The 16881-nt window shown below is 41.2% G+C and overlaps 1 protein-coding gene across 1 annotated transcript in view; it reads left to right on the top strand.

The window, feature by feature from the left end:
• The window catches only part of SPATA5 (spermatogenesis associated 5), a 232759-nt gene that overhangs the window by 39764 nt on the left and 176114 nt on the right, over positions 1-16881 (top strand). The window contains exons 12-13 of the mRNA XM_036762617.1: positions 8398-8451; positions 10363-10442. Of these exons, the coding sequence (XP_036618512.1) occupies positions 8398-8451; positions 10363-10442 (134 nt within the window). The remainder of the gene's footprint in view (positions 1-8397; positions 8452-10362; positions 10443-16881) is intronic.

Raw genomic sequence — 16881 nt, 5'->3', positions numbered from 1 at the left:
CTTTCTTTCTCTTTTTTGCATAAGTGTATCTCTCTCAAACCCCAGTCTCATAGGCTTAAGCAAACATTTTATCAATAGTGTAACAAACAATAAAAAACCATTTAAATATTTCACTGGTGTATCAGCTGAGAGAAATCTCACATTGAGAGTTACCTCTAGTTATCCACCTATAGATAAGTGATCCATAGGCCTGCCATTCAGCTCTCTGTGAGTCTCAGAGTCTATTTCTCCTTGACCAGGGGTGGGGAACCTATGGCCTGAAGGCCCCATGTGGCCCTTTGACTGAATCCAAACTTCACAAAACAAGTCCCCTTAATGAAAGGATTTGTTCTGTAGAACTTGGGCTCAGTCAAAAGGCCTCACCCAAGGACCTAGAAGGCCACATGTGGTCTCGAAGCCGCAGGTTCCTCACCCCTGTCCTTGACAGTTAACTCAGAAAAAAAGACTCTTAGTTCTTACCCTCTGTGTTCTTACCCATAGTCTCTCTCACCATGAAGATTCACTCAAGTCTCTGGATGAGAAATCGTCTACTCAAGATTCCATTCCCTCTTAAAGATACAGCATCCACAGTTTGCATGGGAGGCCTATTGAAGCTGGCATTGCACGAGCATAAATGGGTGTTGTGCTTTGTCCAAGGCCTTTTCTTAATTTATTGATATAATCATGTGGTTTGGGGTGTTTTTGTTTTAATATCATTAGCTATGTTAATTGTTTTCCTAAGGTTGAGTCAGCCTCACATCCCTGGTGTAAATCCAACTTGGCCATAGTGAATAATTGTTTGGACACACTGCTCACTCCTCTCCCTGCATGTGGATGTGTTTTGCTACAGGTTGTTACACTTGACAGTTGCTGAAATTTCGTTTGTCATCTGGGTCACTTACGTCAGAATATTTTTCACTGGCCGTTTCCTCTCTCTCGTTCCTTCCCTGCTTTTGGCTTCTGTGACTAAAGGGGATTAACACATTTTGGATGGCATCAACTCTCCTGGAGTTCTGGAGGAAGGCCAGGGTTTTCACCAGGTCTCCTATTAGTCAGATTAGGAAGCACCGGCATAAAGGAGCTCAGTGCATTCCTCACTTCTTGAGAGAAGCTTGGTTCACTTTCGTATATTGACCTTGTAGAGAGACTGAACTGCATGTGTTCAAAGTACAAAAAATCCTTGCTTTGTTCATATGACCCGACTCCAAAAAGTTAGCGCTTCTCCATAGACAGCCTGTAATTCACCAGTAAGTGGTCAGGTCATACACTCTGTTGATTTCAAGGTTTATTTATTTTTTTTTTCATGATAAATCAGAGAACCTCTGAGGTCATGGAGTCTGACCCCCTCATTTTGTTATTTATTGTTTTATCGATGACCTTTGTTCTTACATCACCCTCATTCCCCACAACATCCCCCTCCAGAATGAGCCCTCCATTGTGACAAAGGAAAACGTTTAAGTGAAAACAGCCAACACAAGCACTATACGTGACCACCATCATCATTTTATTAACAATACTCATTTGTGTAGTGTTTTAAGGTTTAGAGAGCTCTTTACAAACAACGTTATTATTATTTTTTCTTATAAAATAATCTATTTATTGACCAAAGTAGAAAAGTAAATTTTGAATAATCTTACTTCAGAATAATTAGAAAACGACAGTCAACTTTATTATCCCTATTTTACAGGTGTTAAAACTGAGGCAGACAGAAGGTGAATAGCTTGGAAGTGTCTAAGGTCAGATTTGAAACTCAAGTCTTCCCAGCCCCTGGTCTGGTTCTCTACTCACCGTGGCACCTAGCCGCCTACCCTGATAATGTATGTACGTGACAATCTAGCCAAAACAGCTGGTGGTTAGAGCTCTGGAGTCAAAAAAGACTTGAGATTCAAATCCTGCCTTAGGCATTTACTAGCTGTGTGACTGTGGATAAGTCACTTAACTGCAGCCTCATTTTCCTCATCTGTAAAATGGTTGTAATAATAGCACTTACTTTAAAGGGTTTTTGGAGACCAAATGAAATGTTGTATGTAAAGTGGTTTGCAAACTTTAAAGCATAATATCCTACTACTGCTACTTATTGTTGTTTTCGTTATGTCCTAGCAGCCTCTCCCTCCTCTTCCTGAGACGTAGGAGCTAAGGTTTTTTTTAATCTCTTTTCCCACTTCTGTTGATTTTTTTTTTAATGACAAAGTTTACCTTCCTTTTAGGGATCTTTAATTTACGTTGTTTTCATTATTGTATGTATTATTTTCTTCCTCTGATTTTTTTTAACAGTTCAGGCAGACCTTCCAGTTTTTTTTGTTTTGTTTTAGGATTCCTTTTATTTGTCATTTCTTTCTGCACAAAAATATCCCACTACAATCATGTACCCCATCCTCCAGTTGATGGGCACCCATTGGTTTGAGATTCTTTGCCACCACAAAGAATACTTCTGTGGATGTTTTCGTATGAATTGAACCATTATCCCCAAGGATCCAATATTTCTTGTCTTTGAACTTTTTGGCGCATATGCCCAATAGTGTTTCCTGCTCCCCTTCCCTCTCCCTGCCCCCCACCCCCCCCCCGCCATTTTATGTAGGAGGCAGCTGAAACTGAGAGCATGGAAGTCATTTGCCTGAGGTCACACGGGTAAGAAGCAGGTCTGAGATCAGAACCTTCTTACTCTGAATCTAACATTCCTTCACATTTTCATTTTACAACATCTTCTCTGCTTGATATAGACTTGATTTCAGGCGATTGAAGCAGTGTGATAGAAAGACCTCAGACAAATAATGGCTGTGTCATCATGGGCAAGTTGTTGAAACTCCCTAAGACTCAGCTTCCTTTTCTGTTAAATGGAAGTCATAATATTTGTTCTTCCTACCTTACAGACTTGTTATGAGCCTAAAATGAAATCATGTATGCAATGTTCTTTGCACTTGTACCCTAAAAAGATTTATAAATACAAGCTATTATTCCTGGAGATAAATTAACGTGGGCAACTTTCTTGATTCAAGTAGGCTAAAATGTTCTGTTTGTCAAAGGTGTTTAGTCAGGTCCTTGACTGAATGAAATATCAGTCCAGAGAATATTTTTATATTCAAGGCTGTTTTCACATGAGTAGTTTTAGCAAACAAATTGGTTTCTTACCAGCTCAAACTAGTTCACCAGGTAGTTTTTGCAAAAATATTTGATTAGGCTTGTGTTCAACCTGGGGCTGTAGGGGAACCAGGATTCGATTTTGGCACAAGACCCAGATTCGAATCTTGCCTCTCCACAGCTCATTACCTGCGTCATCTCAGACAAGTTACTTTTCCTCCTTAGCTTCCTCCTCTCTTAATTGAAGGAGTTGGAATCAATGACCTCTAAAATCCTTCCAACTAAAAAAAAATCCTATTTTCTTGAAATAGATAAAATGTTAAATATTTATTTCTATTACTATGAATATTAAATAATAAATTTTTAAAAATAAAATAGACAAAGATAAAGACCCCTCTGTTTGATAGATCTTGGTGTTTTGCATGGGAGTATCAGATGCACTAGTTCTTGGTTAGGTTTCAGATTTTTGAGTCATTAGAAACTGTGAAAAAGAAACCTCTTCTCTCTACTATAATTAAAAACCCAAACACTTTTTGTTGTTCTTAGCTTTCTACACTGTCCAGCATGGGTCAGCCTGGAGTTATCCAACAATGAGGGAATTTGAAATTGATATTTCAGACAAATGGAGAATATTTAAGAGAGATTTTCTTGGGCTGCTTCAATTGCTAGGATTATCACATTGTGACAATGAGGAGAAATTAAGGGAACCATGTTGGAAGCTTATGAAAGGGAAAGTTTCATTGTTATATTCAGCTTATATCTATATCCCACCTGCCTGCCTGTAGATATGGAGATAACATTTGTCAGCGTAAGGTAGCAAACAGCCTAATGAAGGCAACAGAAGAGAGCAAAGAGGGTGCTGGGTTTGGAAACTGAATGCTTTCCCAGCTCTCCTCCCCACTACCTGTAAGTCCTTGGGCAAGTAATTTACCCTCTCTAAACTTTGGTTTGATTTTGAGAAATTCCCCTCCCTGGCTTTGGGAGGTGCTTTGGGAGATGCAGAGTTTTATAACTTTGGATCCAATAGAATGGAGGCTGCTTGAGGGTAGGGATGGTTTCCTTGGTCTCTGCAACCCCAGTGCCCAGTGCACTAGTAGGTGCTTAATAAATGCTTATTGATTGTTTTAAAAATAAGTGCATGGAGTGCCCTCTAATTTAAGTGGATATGATACTGTAGGCTGTGATGGAAGAAGAGTAAATGCTCTTTGCATGGCTCCTGTTGCTTTGGAGTGCTTCGTGCACTCGGGACTAATGGGGTCTGTCAAGACTACCCGACATCTTTCGGAACTTTATCATGGGGGCTGCAGCTGCTTGAAAGCAGTATTTCCTCCATGCTTGGTGGGGAAGGGGAAGCAGATCTCCTCTTCAAACAGAAGTCTTTTATATATTGACAGGCATTTGAGAAATATAGTCCAGACTGCTTAGTAACTCTGTATGCTAGAGAGGCTGCTAGATTTGGACCGAGAAGAGCTGGGGTCAAATCCAGCTCACCTACTCACTTCCTGGGTGGTCTCGAGCAATTGTTGATTGTTGAGGTCGGGCTCTGAGTCCTGTCCCTCTAAGTGACCTTCTGGCTCTGAATCTTGTGATCTCATCTTGGATTCTCCTTTGAGGTCATTCTCTGTTTCCCACCCCCTCCATTCTATTTTCTTATCATATTCACCAGAGTTTTAGGCTGCCCTTTGTCGTCATTGTCTTCTAACAACTGATGCACCTGGAGCATGGGGCATTATGAATAAGAATTCATAATAATAGATCATGGTATCATAGATAACCTCATTTGATCCTCACAATAACCCTATGAGTTATGTGCTTTCTCCCAGATGGAGAAACTGAGTCAGAGAGAGTAAGTGATTTACCCAGGGTCATACAGTGAGTGTCTGGAAAGGGCTCAAACTTTGGTCTTCCTGACTCTAAGACTAATGTTTTTATCAGCTTTTCCACCTTGTTCCTTGTTGAGGCCCAAGGGACACAAAAGGCACTATCTTTTCCAAGAAAACTAACACAGATTAACAGCTGGGAAAGCCTATGTTGATGCACATATCCAACAGTCTGAAATCGTATAGAGACCCAGGATTTTAGAGGTGGGAAGAGCTTTAGAGGTCACTGAGTTGAACTTCTCATGTAGGTGGGCCTAGGTGTCCCCTGAACCCTTTTTACCTCTAGTATCCAGTGATCCTCTGACATTTGAGAAGTATATGATTCAATAAATATTTATTAAGCTCCTACTCTATGCCCAGGCTGTGTTAAGTGATGGGGATACAAAAAGATTCAAAAGACAGTCTCTGCCCTCAAGGAGCTTATGATCTAATGCTGAGAGGAGTGTGTGATATAAGATGTAAATGACTTACATGCTGCCCTATTACCCATGGGATATTCATAGCATCATAGACTGGGAGGGGTTTAGAGGTCATCTAATCCAACCTGCTCATTTTTCAGAGGAGAAATCTGAGGCCCTTGGCCTAGGTCCCATAGCTAGAGGAATTAGAGCATGGATTTGGATCCAGTTCTTAGGACCTAAAGGAGGGCCTCCAGCATCTTGGATGGCTTGATGAAGGATTTATGGGGAAGCAAAATGGTGCAGTATCAGAACACATGAGCTCAGTTGTGATCTGTAGTTTGGGAGGGAGTGGCCAGAAGTCCATTGAAATATTAAAGTCTAGCTTTTCTGCCTTTTGTCTCTCCCTCTCCATCACCTTGCATTACTTCTTGCTGTGGTTCATAACCTGTTTCTAACATCATCTTCCTATTCTTCACTAACTCTAGTCAAAGAAAATATGACTTAGTTTAACAACAGGGCAGGTGTGTGGAAAGTATATGACAAACTATAGGGCCTTATATATTTCTATGGTCATGTGGACCCCTGCCTATTCTCTGGGTTAGCTCCTTTATTCCAACCTGCTCTCACACTGAAAGGTCTAGTTCCCAAAGCTGGACCAGTGCCATGTTAAACTCAGATTCTCTCAGGATCCTAGAAGTAACCCTATTGGAGGAATATACTCTTCCCTACTTGTGACTTTAACTCTTGAGCCCCCATGGATTCATTTCCACTGATGCAAATTAGGCATAGTAACACTTATATCTTAACCATAATTATTTACTTAGCAATAAAGGAAAGGAACTAATGATAGCATCCTATGTATTAACATATTGAAACAAATGCAGTGATAATAAATACATTATGACCCGTGCATAAGCTTGTGTCATTTTTCCACCAGGGTTCTCAGTACCCTTAGGGAAGGATCAACATATTTTTAAGGAACTGACAAGAAAGCACAGGAGAAAGGAAAACTAATGGGCTTGAGTTAACTCACAACTCTGGACTACAGGCTTTGACATCATCAGTTTATTCAGGAACATCTGTACTGCACAAAGCTGCTTTTCTGCTAATTGTTAATCCTCACTGATCTCCAGCTCTATTGCTGATCTGATGTAACACTTATAAATTTGCTCAACTTACAGTTGCCTTTAAGAGGGTGTTGAGGAAGTGCTACTTCTTAATTTTTAGAGCAGCCAAATTGCTGCAAAGCTCATCATGCTGGCTTTCTCTGGGCAGTATTAGCTAGCTCAGCCTGGTATTCACCAGGATTCTGTCTTGTCCAATCTAATTATAGCAAATGGAAATCCCTGCATGACAGCTCAGGTTCACTTGCTTTTTTTCCATCACCAGTCTTGGGAATCATCCCATTAAATCTCAGTATCTCTTCCTAGACAACAGATGTCCAACCTGTCCTCTGCCTTTCTGCTTTTCTCTCAAACCACAGTGGACAGCAGAGGGTATCAGTCACTTCTAAGAAACGTCACCTCTCTTAAGCCCCAGGGAGAGCTGAAGAGCAGTATCTGGAATGTCATGCTCAGTCCTCTGTGGTTGTGTTACTCCCAATAAGTCAGGAGTCATGTACCTGAAGCCTTCTGTTACCTGACTGCTCCAGCGTCTTCCTGCCCTGAGAGAACAGATTTTGACTCCCTGCTTTTTCCTTAACCTTCATTTGTCAGCCCCAGGCTGCTTGTCCTTGTTAGAGGCTTAAATCAGAGCCTCCTGGAGCTCATTAAGTTATTTGTCACTTCAACAACCATATTTCTCTTATGATATCAACAGTCTCTTAAAAAAATCATACCCTAGTCTCTAAATAATTGTTTCTCATTTTTTTGTTTTACCTTCTTATGTCTTGCAATTGTGACATGCAAATGTGCTAAGGGACCGTGAGGCCCTGGGGCTCTAAGTGCCCAGCAGAGTACACCATCTCATTTTGTGTCCTTGACAGTGTTTCTGTATACTCATGTATTTCTAACTGTTAGTGAACAAAAGGTTTTTTTCTCTGCCTCTTAAGCTATCATACTGCTCTTATACATATGAGACAGCATCTAACTTCTTTCACAAGGTGAAAACAAATGGGATAATATTTGTAAAGCTCTTAGCATATTGCCTGGCACACAGTAGGTGCTTAATAAATGCCTTTTCATTTAAGTCTTTACATTTATTCTGTAGTCCATTTCTGTCCCAAACTGCTGAAATCCTCCTGAAAGCTGTTTTGCTTCATATACACGTTAGCAGTTTTTATAAAACCAAAGTTCTTTTCCTACTTCTTCCAGGCATCCAAATGTTCACTGGACAGAGTCAATATCTTACATCCTTTTCCACTTAATTTGCCTCTTTTTCTTTATACAAAGGTGCTTTTCTTGCCCCTTCTGACATGAAACTGCTCTGTGTGAAAAGAACAGTCCCTTAAAGGGTACCATAGTTTATGAGAACTCTGTGTCCAGTGAGTATAACTTTCCTCTTGAATGAGGGCCCGAGGGGCTTTCCTGGTACTAATGGGTATGGGCTTCTCAGTACACCCATGTTGTAACATCTATTTTGGCTTCTGAGAGACCTCTGTGGTTTCCTTCCTGGATCCTGACGTATTTCAGAAAGTTGATGTTTCCAATTAAGTAAACTTCGGATGAATGAAGTATTTTTCTTTTCGTTGAGGTTGGGAAGAAAAGACCAGGGAATGCTTATCAAGTATGCTTTTACCTCATACAGAATGATGCCATAAGAAGCAATATTTTTTCGAGTTGTGGTTTTCAGAGTTTCTTGCATTTGGGTTTAGATACCAAAGAGATGTTTCCAGTCTTTAATCTCCTGACCGTACCGTGTGAGTGTATGTGTGTGTGAGTGTTTATTTAACGGGCACCTCCTGAGAAACGTAGTAGTCCATGGTATATATAGCGTCATTCCTCTCTGAGGCATTTGCCATATCCAGTGGAAACAGAACACCAACAATTTCCCTTCATCTCACAGGAAGGAAGTGTTTGGACTTGTAGATTCTAACCAGTTGACGTTTTCTTTTCTTGCAGGGACCTGAATTAATGGATAAGTATGTTGGTCAGTCGGAACGTGCAGTCAGAGAGGTGAATAGTGCTAATATCTGTTTATCTTTCTTTCTGTCTGATCTGGACTTGTGATTTCATTCCTGTGGGAAAGAAGGAAGAAGGGAGAGAGAGGGAGGAAGGGAGAGAAGGAAAGATGGAAGGAAGGAAGGAGGAAGAGGAGGAAAGAAAGGAAGGAGCAAATAGAGGCAGGAGGGAAGGAAGGAAGGAAGAAAGAGAAAGAAAAAGAAAGAGAGAAAAGAGGAAGAAAGAAAAAGGAAAGAAGGAAGGAAGAAGGGAAGGAAAGAAAGAGGAAAGGAAGGAGGAAAGAAAGGAAGGAGCAAATAGAGGCAGGAGGGAAGGAAGGAAGGAAGAAAGAGAAAGAAAAAGAAAGAGAGAAAAGAGGAAGAAAGAAAAAGGAAAGAAGGAAGGAAGAAGGGAAGGAAAGAAAGAGGGAAGGAAGAAGGAAAGAAAGGAAGGAAGGAAAGAAGAAAGAAGGATGGATTTATAAAGTTTTCAGTATGTGCCAGGCACTGTGCTAAGCACTTTGTTATTTCACTTAATCCTTACAACAATCCTGGGAAGTACATGCTATTATTATCTCCATTTCACAATTGAGGAAATTGATGTAGACAGACAGAGGTTATGTGACTTGCCCAGGGTCACACAGCTAGGAAGTATCTGAGGCTGGATTTGAACTCGGGGCTTCCTGACTCCAAGCCTAGCATGCTATCCTGTGGACCACCTAGTTTCCTCTGTTTATTTGCTTTGGCCCCTGATGGCTTTACTGCCCATCTTTTTTCTTTGACATTCAGTAGGCTTGCTCTCTGTGCCCACGAGTGGTATCCTATATTTCCCCTAAGCTGATCTGGTTTTACCTTTGCTTGGACCTCTGTCCCCTCCTTTTGGGCCTCTTTCCTCGGTGGTTATTTTTTCCTTCCTTGACTTCCATCCATTTCTCATGCCATTGACCATGGCTGTGTTTCTCACCACTGCTATATTGCAGGCCTCAGAGGCCATTTGCGTTTTCAATATTCTGACCACAGTGTGTAGTGCATATTTCTATATTACATGGGTTTATGGATGCCTCAATTTGGTGGCACTCCTATCTCTTTCAATTTTTGTAAGCATCTTGAATGAAGAGATTTTTGTCTTTTTTGTCCAAGATGACACTCGTGTAGTCAGAATGGCAGAAGACTAGTGGACTGCTTCGATAGCTGCAGAATATTGAGAATTCTAGAAAAAGCCTGAAGCACATGAGATAGAACGTTGTAGAGAGTTTGGGGACGAGATGACCAAGAAGCAGGCATGTTGTTGTTTGCATTAATTTCAAGAAGCTCTAACATTCATTAGAATGTAAACTTGAGGGTCCTGGTCTGTATATATTCCCAGTGCCTTGTACATAGTTGAGATTTAATCATGTTTATAGAATTGAATTGGGATTGACTCTCTGAGCTCAAGTATTTGCCTAAGCTTTAAATATTAAAATCACACCACGGAGGAATCATGGTACAGTGGAAAGAAGAATCAAAGGCCTTGGGTTCAAATTCCAGCTCTGACACTATCTCAGTCATTTTGGGCAAATCACTTTTTCTCTCCTGGGCCCGAGTTTCCTTGTTTGTGAAGTGAGAGCTGGATGGCCTGTGAGATTTCTTTCCAGTTTGAAATTTATGAGCCTGTGTTGACAACAGTATAAATAATATTATTGATTGTTTTCCTGACCACAACCAAAAACTGCTTAGGACTCTGGTTCTCATGCTAAAAGCTAGTTCCAACAAGCATTTATTAATCTCCTCCTATGTGCTGGGCAGTGTGTGTGTGTGTGTGTGTGTGTGTGTGTGTGTGTGTGTGTGTGTGTGTGTTGGTGGTGGTGGTGGGGTGGAGGAATGTGACTGCATTGGAACATCCACTGTTGTAGCTTGATGTTTGAGCTCCTCGGAATATCTGTTCCAGATCTTCAGGAAAGCTCGAGCAGTGGCCCCATCAATTCTTTTCTTCGATGAGCTAGATGCCTTAGCGGTTGAAAGGGGCAGGTAAGAAATGTTACTGTTGAATCTTCTCACATTTCTCTTTTGTTGCCTGGGTTTCAAGATGGCGGTGCATTGAAGGAAAGCACGCAGGGGAGGAGCCCTCATGGAATGCTCAGGCTGTGGACGCAGCAGTTAGAGATGAAAAGTAAAATCCTAAGTGAAATAAAAACTCTGAAGGGAAAAAAAATGGAAACAGAATAAATAGTTTAGAACATAAGGTAGGAAACTTTACCTAAGTGATGGAGACCCTGAAAAATAATATGGAGCAAACATCTCAGCAGTAACTCCCTGAAATAACAAGCAATATTAGAATAAGGTCAAAAGACTGAAAATATAATATATCTACTATAAAAAACTCATTGGCAAGCAGGTTGAAGAGAGTGTAAGAATTATTAGACTCCTTGAAAACTATAGCCATGCTAAAAACCTGGATGTAATATTTGAAGAAATCTTGAAGGAAAACTGAACTATTTCAAACAGAGATCAAAGTGAAAATGGGGGAAAAATTGCTGATCACTTCATGAAAGAAATCCCAAATTGGAAATACCCAGGATTGTTGTGTCCAAATTTATAGTTTCCAAGTTAAAGCAAAAAAAAAAAAATACTGTAAGTAACAGTCCAAGAATTCAAGAACTAAGAAGCCCCAGTCAGGATAAGATTATGCCACATCTGCTATAAAGAGGGAAAATCTTGGAATACAATATTCTAAATGGGAGGCATAGTAAAGTAGCAGGAAGCTCTGCCCTACTACTCAAATCACATAATATGTATAAAGTGCACAGGGCCTGGCACATAGTAGGTGCTATGTAAATTGCTTATTCTCTTCTTCTGCTCCTCCAGAAAGATTTAGAAATCTCACCAGATGTGGTCTGGATTGGCACATCTAAGAAAATGGCATTCTGTCTTCAGGGTGTCCTTGGTTTCTTTGAAGGCTCAGCTTCAGGTGCTCATTCTTAAATGAAACTCAATCCAGCTTCAGTGTCCCTTCCCTTGGAAATAAACATTTTGTTTATTGTATTTATCCTTGTTTCCTCCCAAGTACAAGGTAAGCTCCTTGAGGCTTCCTTGGATAGAATTTTCTACATATAAGTACCTGATTAAGAAGCATTTTCCACTAGAAAAAAAAGGCCAGAGGTACCTACTTGTAGTTCATTCTTGAAATTCTCTTTTTCAGTCATTTTTTTGGTCATGTGTGACTCTTCATAACCCCATTTGGGGTTTTCTTAGTGAAGATACAGGAGAGTTTTCCTTCTCCGGGTCATTTTTACAGATGAGGAAACTGAGGCAAACAGGGTGAAGTGACTTGCCCAGAGTCACACAGCTAGGAAGTGTCTGAGGCCGGATTTGAACTCATGTCTTCCTGACTCTAGGCCCAACGCTCTATCCACTGCACCACCTAGCTGCCCACAGCTAGGATTCTCTAAATTCTTTTGAAGACAAAGGGGTGCTTTAAGGAAGGCAATAGCTCAACTTAACCTTACAGATCAGAGAAATCACCCAACAGGCTTTGCTTGTTCAAGAAGTGAATATGGCCCCTGCCTTCCCTATCCATTGGAGACAGTTGTTTTTGGAACCTGAAAAAGAGCAAATATGAACCAGATGTGAGAAAAATGCGTGCAGCAGAGCTGTCATACGATGCATTCAACTTTAAACATTACGGGAAAATCGACAAGGCCCTTGTTAAAAATAGGACCTTGTTTAGAGGCCTTGTTAGCACAAAAGACATTTGCAGATGCATCCAAGAGGCTGACCATCTGCAGCCCCTGGAGACCAATTTCCTGTGCTCCTACTAATCACACTGAAGCATTGAAGGGGCCACCTGTTTGTATGGGTTGCCCTTTTCCCTTTGTCCCTTGTTCAGGGTGAGTGCGAAACCTTCCAGATGACTTTCCATGATTTTCTTCTCTGTCTCTTTTTAATGACATTTCTGGTCATGCTTTTCCCTCACTAATTAATAGCCCCATATAGGGGAGAGATGTAGGCTGATGACTTGATCTCATGCACATGAGTCTTGTGTAGGGACTTACAGAAATTGCAGAGGGGTGTGTGTGTGTGTGTCTAAAAAGAAGAGGCGAGGGAATGCAGTAGATAGACTGCTGGACTCAAAGTCCAATCCAGCCGCAGACACTTACTAGCTGTGTGACCCTGGACAAGTCACTTAGCCCTGTTTGCCTCAGTTTCCTCATCTATAAAATGAGCTGGAGAAGGAAATGGTAAAACACCCCAGTATCTTTGCTGAGAAAACCCCAATGAGATCACAAAGAGTTGGGGATGACTGAAAATGACTGAACAACAGCAACAACAACAAAAGCTATAGTCAGGCCCAGACCCCAGACATAACCATTGCCTATAAGCACCCAGACATAACGTTAATTTAAAAAAAACCTAAGAGCATTTTTAGTAGATGTCAATATCCCTATTACTCATCATCTCCAATCACATGGAATGAAAAGTTTTCAAAATAAAGGGCTCTCTAGTTAAGGGGGTGAAAATCATGTGGGAAGGAGGTGAGGTACATATCATCCCTCTTGCCCTGGCTACTGTTGAACTTGTCCCGAGATGCTTTCATTGAGCCTATAGAAGATACCCTGATGGCCTAGTGTTTTTGTTCAACTAAAAGAAAATCACCTTTTATCTTCTGTATGATGGTGGTCCGTAGAGCCCCAGATATAAAAGAATAGTGACTTGTCTCCAGACAGTTTCCTTCAAATTCCCATCAAAGATCAGAGGAATGGGATGATGCTGATAGCAGTGATTATGGTAAAAGCTCATATTTTCATGTAGAGTTTTGTGGTTTGCAAAGTGCTTCTCTTATATGATGTGCAAGGATTATCTTCCTCATTTTATAGATCACAGAATTTCAGAGTTGGATAGGACCTTAGAAGTCGTTTATATCAATCCATGCCTGATTAAGACTTCCCTCTGCAGTGTTGCCTGCAAGGAGTTATCTGTCATTTGCTAGACCTCTAGCAAAGAGAGGCTTCCCAGGCAGCTCACTCTACCCAAGGATCACTCTCATTGTTAAGTTTTTCCTTACATCAGGCCTAAATTAGCTTTTTTGTAACTTTCACCATTATTTCTAATTCCCCTCCCTTGCGGCCAAGCAGAATAATTCCAGTGCCTTGATAGAGTGCTGTCACATCCCCCACTAAATCTTCCCTTTTCCAGGCTAAACACCCCCAGTTCCTTCAGAGGAACCACTTATGGCATAGTCTTTAATCTCATCATCCTATTCACTCTCTTCTTAATAAGTTTTTAATTTCCTTCCCTGAATGTGGCACCCAGGACCCAACACATTAAAAACAGGTGTAATCACTTAACCCATGATCAGATCTAGCTGGTAAAGATTGGAGCAAGGACTCATATCTAGGTTTTCTGCCGTCATGATTCACTAGATCTTGCGCTGGCTCCAGAGAGGTTAGGGCTGGATTTCAAGGTCTGGGAATCATGTGCCTAGAAATGTCATTTGAATGCCTGGGAGTTGAGGAGATTCTCAAGTGAGATAGTCAAGGGGGAGAAGCTTTCTAATGGAGGTTACCTGAGAAGGGGAAGAGAGATACAGGGCAATAGGTAGTGGGGCTACTTAGATCAAAAGGGGGTTTTTAAGGATAAGGGAGAAGACATGGGCATGTGAATAGGCAGCTGAGAAAAAGCCAGTAGATTGGGAGACATTGAAGACTAGAGAGAGAGAAAGAGTAGGGGTTATGATGGGAGCAATCTGTTGGAGAAGACAGAATGGGACGAGTTTAAGGACTTATGTAGAGGGGTTTGCCTTGGCAAGAAGGGCCACCATTTTATGTAAGGGGTGAAGGTAGAGATAGCGTGGGGAGATGTCTGAGATGAGGAAGGTGGAAGAGGCAGTTCTCATCGGTGGCCTCCATTTTTTGGCTAAATATGAGGAAAGGTCCTCAGCTGAGAGGGGGAGGGAAGGGCAATGCCATGAGAGGTGTGTAGAGGGATGAAAATATTTGGAATAGTCCCTGTGTTGAGTAACTATAGTGAGGACTCGGTTAAGGTTATGTGACAAATTTGCAGTTGACCTAGTAAGTACAGCTTCATGATCTTATCCACGTTGATTTAGTAGCATAAAAATAGGAGTGGATGAGGCAGGTAATGAGAGTGAATTCAGGGCTGGGGCTTGGCAAGGCGTGATTGTGGCAATAGGACAGAAGGGCAGGGAATTCAGATATATAGGACAGTTGGACCAATTCACCAAGGGTCAAGGGGAGGAGAGTGTCATCAGTCCAGAGGTCATGGGAAAAGACCTGAGGGATGGAAGGCTTGGAGGTCATGATGCAGATGAAGATGATTTAGAGTTGTAAGTCAGAGGGGAAGATGGAGTGATGAGAGATTAGTGATGGCAAGATCAAGGGTGTGACAGTCTGTGTTCTGAGCTGGAATGGAGGTGTCACTCATGAGAATCGAGTAGTTTAGGAAGAGAAAAGTTACAGAGTATCATGTTGAATACCCTCCCTTAATGTGAAGACAGGAGTTAGAGAGAACAGGACAGCGAGACAGGTGATTGAGCAAGGAAGAGGAAAGTCACAGGGATTAGTAGAGATGATGGTCACTAGGAACTGAATTGAGTTACAAGTTTGTATCGTTTGACAGGCAGTTTTCAAGGGAAGAAATCCAAAGTCTCTATAGCCATGAAAAAATGCCCCAAATCACTACAATTAGAGAAATGCACATTTAAGCGATTCCAAGATTCTAACTGGCAAAGATGACAAAATAGGAAAATGATAAATGTTGAAGGGGCTGTGGGTAAATAGACCCATTGGCGCACTGCTAGGCGATCTGTGAATGGGTACCGCCATTCTGGAAAGCACTTCGGAATTACACACAAAACGTTGCTAAACAGTGAGTGCCCTTTGAGTTAGATACTCCACTGCTAGGCCACAACCCAAAAGAGATCAAAGAAATGGGAAAAGGGCCTATATTTATAGACATTTATAGCAGCTGTTTTTGTGGCATCCAGAAACCCCTGGAAACTTAAAGGGATGCCTATCGACTGAGGAATAATTCCTGCGTTGTGGTAAATAAATATGAGGGAGTGCTATTGTGCTTTAAGAAATGAGGAAGGAGATGTCTTCAGAGAGATATGGAAAGCCTTAGATGATCTGAAGAAGAATGAAATCAACAGAAACAAGAGAACAATTTATACTGTAACATTAATATTATAAAAATAAACAACTTTGAAGACATAAATTGATGAAGAATGAAATGACCAGAAACAGGGGAACAATTTAAACTGTAATATCAATATTTGAAATTAACAACTTTGAAGACTTATAAACTGACATAGAATGAAATGAGCAGAACCAGGGGAACAATTTATACAGTAAGAGTGAAGATAAATAATTTAGAAAACTCCGAGAACTCAAGTCAACACAGGGATCAGTCATGATTCCAGAGGAATGATGAAGAAACGTGCTTCCCACCTCCTGACAGAGTGGTGATGGATTTAGGGTGCAGAACAAGGCACACACACACACTTTTTTCCTATGCAGCCAATGAAGGAATTTGTTTTGCTTGACTATCCATATTTGTCCCAAACAGTTTGTTTTTCTTTTCTCTTGTTTTTTCTCCCCAATGAGGTGGGGGTTGGAAGGGAGAGAAAATAGATTTCTGTTAATTAAAAAAATAGCTTTTTAAAAATAGAGAGGTTGGGAGGGGTGCGCAGATGTGGAAAGTTGTGGGTACTTTCAGATGAGGTCACCGTATTGTTGGTTTTGCTTAATTCTTTTACTTAGTTACTGGAGACCTCTCTGGGACTGGAAGGGGTGATCTGGGAGTGTTTGTAATATGAAAAGAAAGCACACAAATAAAGCTTTTTAAAATTTGCATTATTTGGATCTCAAAGAAGGTGAGATTGTTGAGTACTGGTGGAAGAGGGTGCTGTACTACAGCTTTTAAAAATGCTCGTGCTGAGTTTTTCGTGGCTATAGCATTTTCTGGACCTCATCACACAGTGTTGGGCACCAAGGGGATCCTAAATTCCCCAGGCACTAAATGGATTTTAAATATCATGGAAACCCAGATGGATTGGGAAAACATACAAAGCAACAAAAACTCAAAACAAAGGAAATTTCTGACTAATATTAGGCTGCCGCGACGAGCCATGGGTTTCATTTGTTTAAAGGATGCCACGTCCTCTTGAAGACTTCCAGGAAAAAAAGATCATGACCAGATTACACCCATATGACCAGTCCTGAGATGACAGTTTCTTGACGCTGGGAATGTTTTCTTTTGGCTGATGTCACTCTTCTTTCTTGAAGGGGAGGGCTTTTGCAAAGGTGGGCTCAGCAAAGCACTGTGGGTCTTTGGTTCTTGCTACCTTGACCTCATGAAGCTTCCTCTGTCCACCTCGAAGATGAGGCCTGAGGAAACGGCCTGTTAGGTAGAGCTGTAAGGGATGGTTGACCAGGGCTTTGGACAAACG

This window comes from Trichosurus vulpecula, chromosome 6 (genome assembly GCF_011100635.1).
Source record: "Trichosurus vulpecula isolate mTriVul1 chromosome 6, mTriVul1.pri, whole genome shotgun sequence".
Lineage (NCBI taxonomy): Eukaryota > Metazoa > Chordata > Mammalia > Diprotodontia > Phalangeridae > Trichosurus > Trichosurus vulpecula.
This window is presented reverse-complemented; position numbering and strand designations above follow the sequence as displayed.